The sequence below is a fragment of the Setaria italica genome, chromosome IX (genome assembly GCF_000263155.2).
Source record: "Setaria italica strain Yugu1 chromosome IX, Setaria_italica_v2.0, whole genome shotgun sequence".
NCBI lineage: Eukaryota > Viridiplantae > Streptophyta > Magnoliopsida > Poales > Poaceae > Setaria > Setaria italica.
Window position 1 is genome coordinate 14,439,070 of NC_028458.1, and position 6,000 is coordinate 14,445,069.

At 47.3% G+C, this 6,000-nt stretch overlaps 1 protein-coding gene across 1 annotated transcript; it reads right to left on the reverse strand.

The window, feature by feature from the left end:
- Positions 1-2,787: 2,787 nt before the first annotated feature.
- On the reverse strand, positions 2,788-6,000 carry LOC101762832 (glutamyl-tRNA reductase 2). The gene is made up of 3 exons (XM_004982634.4): positions 5,496-6,000; positions 4,346-4,587; positions 2,788-4,218 (listed from the first exon to the last, which is right to left on the reverse strand). Exons 1-3 carry the CDS (start codon positions 5,719-5,721, stop codon positions 3,085-3,087), a joined length of 1,602 nt encoding a protein of 533 aa, XP_004982691.1. The 5' UTR covers positions 5,722-6,000; the 3' UTR covers positions 2,788-3,084.

Sequence of the window (6,000 nt, forward strand, 5' to 3'; positions counted from 1 at the left end):
TTAAAGACATTATGCATACTGTAGGGAAGAGATTGATTGGAACTAAAAAGTTATGGCAGTGACCGCCCATGGACAACATACCTTAATCACGTTAGTTGTTATGATCATTTGGTTTGATCTCTTTAGATACAAGTATACAACAATAACGCTTAGCCTATTTAGAAATTGGATTTCTCATTTTTCAAACCATATTTTGGAGTGTAAGCACTTAAAATGGAACATATATACTCTATAAATTATGCTTGTCAAGTTTGACAAATTTAAGAGATCATTAGCTAATTAGAATGGAAGACGAAATATGGCTAAGTAGGCTGCATTTTTGTGCACTTTGAGTCCAGCCAGAGCAACCAAGGGGGAGCTGGTCACGCAGAGGCTGGCGTGACTCGCTATGCCACGTCATCGCCATGCTGCCATTGTGTCATGCTAGTCACGTCATTGCATGTGGCGCGACTTAAGTATTAGTGACGTCATGAAATTTCACGTGACCAAAAGTGCTACTTCTTGGAAATATAGATCGGGAAGGGTTATTTATAAAATTTTAGTTTTAAAAGGGTTAAAATTAAAAAAATCGTTGTGCAGTGGGTTTGGCCCCTGAGGCACCAACCTCTTGGACGCAACGAGCATGTGCTTGCAACATTGACCAAGGCGTCGCCCTGAAGCTGAAGAAGATGCCTGCTTAGAGAAATAGGCCGGTGGCAAGCCCCCTCCGCCGCTGTTGTCGTCGACACCCAGTTCTGCTACTCTCCGGCCATAGCTAACGATTGACATGTCTGTCATTACGAGAAGACTGATGAGCAGCAGCATTAGCATGGTTTTCAGAGATCTTCTCACCATGATGCGATGCTTCAATTCAAGAGAGATGTTAGAGAAGAGAAGGTGAGGTAGAGGGAATCAGGGAAGAAGAAGAAGAACTGGGCCCAGAAGTTTTGCACACAAATCTGATACTTCGCCGCTTTATAGCGAGAAGGTTATGGATCACCAACTACTTTTTCCAATGGAAGTCTAAGGATTTAATGGTGACGTGACAGATTGATTGTTCTCTTATAATATACCGCATAGTCTTGATTGAACAGTGCACATGAATCTCAAAGAACAACTGGTTTGCCAAAAGGAAACACTGGACTCTCACTCACACGGCCATACTCTCTGCTCGGTTGCTCTGTCAGTGTGCCAAGAGCTAGGAAGGATGTTTGCAGAGGCATGATGTGTACTTGGGCTAAAAGACACGCATGTCACCTCTTTAGCATGAGTGCCTGACAAAGAAGTCTTTTACCGGCACAGAAGAGCACAAAGTGCTCCGTATCTTTCCGATCGATCATTTCAGTCATTGTTTAGGTCCCGATTTTCGGGAATTGAATCCAGTGAAGATTTTGGCTCAAAGGTCACAAAGTAGAAAGTACACGGGTGTCCATCAGTGATGAGTCAGAGCCATGGCCTTTTCTTCATAAACGAACAAAAAAACACGTTTTCTTTTTCCATGAAATTTTCTTGCCACGTGAGTGAAATTTCAGCAGCCCGCAACACTTCACTGTCAGAGAAATCAAACTCGTAAAATTTCTCGCGCGAAGGCGAAGTGTTTCATAAGCATGTGGATCTGTCCCGATTGGCCATCATGTGTATGCCACGTGCCTTAAGATTTCAGTCATTAAAACTCCAGCCGCACACCAGATTTCTCAGCAGGCGGCAGCAACCAACCGAGCCCTGATTTTTCTCCCCCGGATTCCTCGCGGTCGCCGGCGATGCGATGTGACGCGATCGCGTGGAAAACGACATTGATCGGCGGCGGCGTGCCGGACTCCGGCATCTGCTGCTTGGTTCCCTTTCTTCTGCGTGAGACGGTGACGCACTGAAGCCGAAGAAGAGCGTGCGTTTCCCCGATCTATGTGATTAGTCCGCAAAGCAGCCCAACCCATCTTTATTGGGCTACAAGGCTGGCCCAATAGTGCTAGGAATTCTGTGCTCTGCAGCCCACGCGGGAGGGTATTAGCAATGGCAAAGCAGCACAACCTGGCGTCACGGCCGCGGTGGTTAGTCCCACCCTGCTTAGTCTCAAGGTGATTACCCAGCGATCACACGTCTTGTAGAGCGGCAGCTGATGGATTAGAACTCAAGCAGCTGCGTGGTGAGCACAAAGCGAACTATTCTTTCGCCTTTTACTAAAGAATACCGTGTGCACGCCACAATAAGCAGCATACCCCAATTTTTGGAGGGTGCTTTCTCCTTGAGGAAGCGCCCAACAAACTAATTGTTCAAAATTTTGAGGTTTCTCTTTACGGATTAAATTACGTTCTCTTCCGGGAGGTTCCAAACGGTTCAGAATTTAAAGGTGAACACTCTACCCTTGAATACTTGAGAATCGCCCGCAGGCCCTTCAATTGTATTGTTCAAAATCTTAAAATTGTTCAATTTCTCTTCTCGTTGAAGAAGCCCTCGATCTTCTGCTGAATCCGAATAATTCCCAAGAGAAAGCCATCTCAAATGGCAGCGCCTAGCCCCAAATTAGTGATGTTTTCGACGACTGGCATTCGATTGACGATTAAGCAAACCTTCAATCGACTGACGTCGAGAAATTCTGCTATTTGTTTATCCATACATGCATGAACATTCGGGAAGAACATATCAACATTGGAGAAACAACAACAAAAAAAGAAGACAACAGATAACTGGATTCGAACCATCTTATATTCTGATCTCTTGACAGGGGAAACTCTACAGAAATGTTAATGTTCAGCAGTCTGAATACGAGGCTAAAGTAAGAGGTATACGCTACCAGTTCAAGCTTACAAGTACAATGCAAAAGGGCGTCAACTGACACTTGATCGATTCCTGTTTATTCGTCCAAATAGCGTATATAACTTAAGAAGAATGGGGCTCTTGCCACAGCAGCTCGAGCAATAATGTACAAAGATATGCAGCTGGAGTGGACAATTTGCCACTGCCTCTCAACAGATTGAGCTGCTGCCATGGCGCTAATTCACGACACAGTTGGCGATCTCAGCGATAGGGAAGGAGCTAAGCGAAGGATTAAAAAGAAAATGGGAATCAGAGTATGTATACACGGTGTAGAAAAATTGCTTCCTGGCCTCAGTTTTGGGTCTTCTCCACCTTGGCCTTGATCTTCTGCTCAATGATCGCCTTCTCGGTGTCGAGGCTGAACATCCGGTTAAGGGCATGCATGTTCTCAAGCGTCTCATCGAGGGTGCGGCTATCGCTGCCATCGCACCTCAAGTGCTGCAGCGGGCCATGGAGGAGCTTGTTCACGATGCCAGTGCTCAGCTCCTCGATGGCTCTCCGCATCTTCTTGTTAAGATTGTCTTCACCGATCTTCTGAAGGCACTTCTCGAGCTCTGAGGCCCGGATCCTGTCAGCATATGACCTCAACTTCTTGATGGTCGGCACGGTCTCCAGTGAGTCCCTCCATGCCTCAAACCGTTTCAGTTCTTGGGTGATGATTGTCTGCGCTTCCATTGCTTTCCTGAGACGGTCCTCCTTGTTGGCTTCCACCACCTCTTTCAAGTCGTCAACATTGTATACTCGTGCGGAACCAACTTCAGACACACAAGCACTGACATTTCTCGGGACAGATATGTCGACAAACAGACGGACACCACCCATTGTATCAGAAATAGGGGGGAGTGCCTCTGCGTGCTCCTTTGTGAACAATGGGGTTTCAGATGCAGTGCTCGTGAACACAACATCAGCTTCAGCAGCAGCTTCATACATCTCTGATAGAGGCCTGTACACAATCTCGATATCTTTCATCTCCTCGCGAATGGCATCCACCCTTTCCACCGAGCGGTTCACCACAACAACCTTCTTGCATCCTTTGGCAATGAGATGCTTGATCACTAATTTGCCCATCTTACCAGCACCAATCAGCAGCATTCTACCTGACAGGGCTTCAGTCTTTGGAAGCTTCATCAGGGCCAATTCAACAGCAGCTGAACTGACAGAAACCGCACCAGATGATATGTTGGTCTCACATCGGACACGCTTCCCAGCTGTGATTGCATCCTTGAACATCCTATCAATGTTCTTTCCCAGGCCTCCACTGTTTTGCCCACTCCTTACAACTTGCTTAACTTGAGCAAGGATTTGTCCTTCACCGAGAACCAAAGAGTCAAGCCCTGCTGATACCTCAAACAGATGGCGTGTGGCATCACTGTCACGCAACATGAACAGGTGCTCCCTGAGCTCAGAAGCAGGAATGCCACTTTTCTGTAAAACCAAAAAAATGCACACATCAGGGCGTCTTTCCCAAATGGAGTCCTTGAGCAACCAAAAGGGAAAGCTGGAAAAAAAAAAGAAGACTGGATGGAACAAATATAGTTGATCAGACTCTCACCTTTGACATCCAGTCTACTACTTCTCTGATACCACGGTTCCATGACAGAGCCACCACATAAATTTCCATTCTATTGCAGGTACTAAGAACAGCAGCCTCTTCAATATGGTTAAGATTTGTGAGTTCTTGAATAGCACGGGGCCATAGTTCCTCTGCAACCGCAAGTTTTTCACGCATCTCCACTGGTGCTGTGTGTACACTGAGGCCTATCACAGCTATGCTACTCCTTTCTTTCATGTACCCTGGTAGTGGATATAAAAGTTAAGACATTATCAAACATGGCACACTGCACAGAGAAAATCTGTTTCTAGTAGAAGTAAACTGAATATAGCTGCATCAATGTTATTGCTTGAAGTTCCATAGATATTTTATTGAAGCAAATTCTATGTGGAGAATTTCACGTGTTTACACTAGATGAGTATGACCAAAACGAGAGAGACTCAATTTTTTTCAGTGCAAAATGCTTGACATCTTTGTTGTCCAAATTAGATTTCTCTTTCCTAAGGACAACGCAGTTCTGTATGCATTCACTATCATTTGTCTGGCTACCACATGTTATTTTGGTGGATATAAACACAGATAACACCACCAATTTGTGAAGCATTGGCTCCACAATCAGTTAGCCCTTGAACAAATCCCCCAAAATAACTTGCCAAATTCACTAGTGGCTGCTTGACTTGGTTCAGAAAGGAAACCAATTAATGTTTCAATTGGAATGCCGGGCAGTTTCCTCATCCCCATGACCAATTCCAAATGACACAAGCCAACTCCTCTCTGATGCCACACGACCTGGTCTCCGACTCCACATACTAATCTTACTCAACTCATGTAACTAGGCTGTGAAAATTTCTAACGAACGGCAGTAACATGGAAAATTCAAGTTAAGCTTGGTGAAGGAAAAAATTGCGACAGGAAAACGCAAAGTTTCACACCCATCCCTTTTTCTTCCCCAAACAACCCACACCTTTTGACCTGTACCAAACCAAAACTAATCCCAACTGCAGCAGTAACCTCGACGCGACGCCAAAGATTCCTCAAATCGCGCACAAGAAAATCACTTCACCAGGCCGCCACAATCCCCGCATCCCAGGATTACAGGAAAGGAAACAGCGGCGGCGGATTTGAGGACAGACGAGGGGAAAGGACTCACGGTCGGCGGAGATCTTGAACTGCTCGAGCGCGGCGATGCTGGCCGCCTTGGCCACCGCCTGCGCCTGTGCCTCCACGCCGGCATCGCACCGCACCACCCCGGAGCGCCTCCTACCGCCGGCGGTCACCCTCGGGCAGAGGGCCGACGGCGACCCCCGCGGCTTGGCGGCGGACGCGGCCCCGAATGCCGCGGCGGCGGCGGTCGCTGACGTCGTGCTCGCCATCATCTAGATCAAGGAAGACAGAAAAGCTGCCTCCTTTCGCAAGGAAACCAAACCAATGCGACGTGAATCGCGGGCAGGTAGGCGGAGGGAGGGAGATACACACAGAGAGAGAGGCGAGGAGAAACTTCTATCGCTTCTCTCTCTACCTCTCTCCCGCTTCTAGGAGTGGTTCTTGGCGAGGGTCCTCGGTGAGCGAGGGCGGAGATGTGGAATTGGTTTCGGCCTCGCGTTAGCCCGAGGGACGGGAGGGGATGGAGAGGAGGAAGAAAGGCTCGGCTGCTG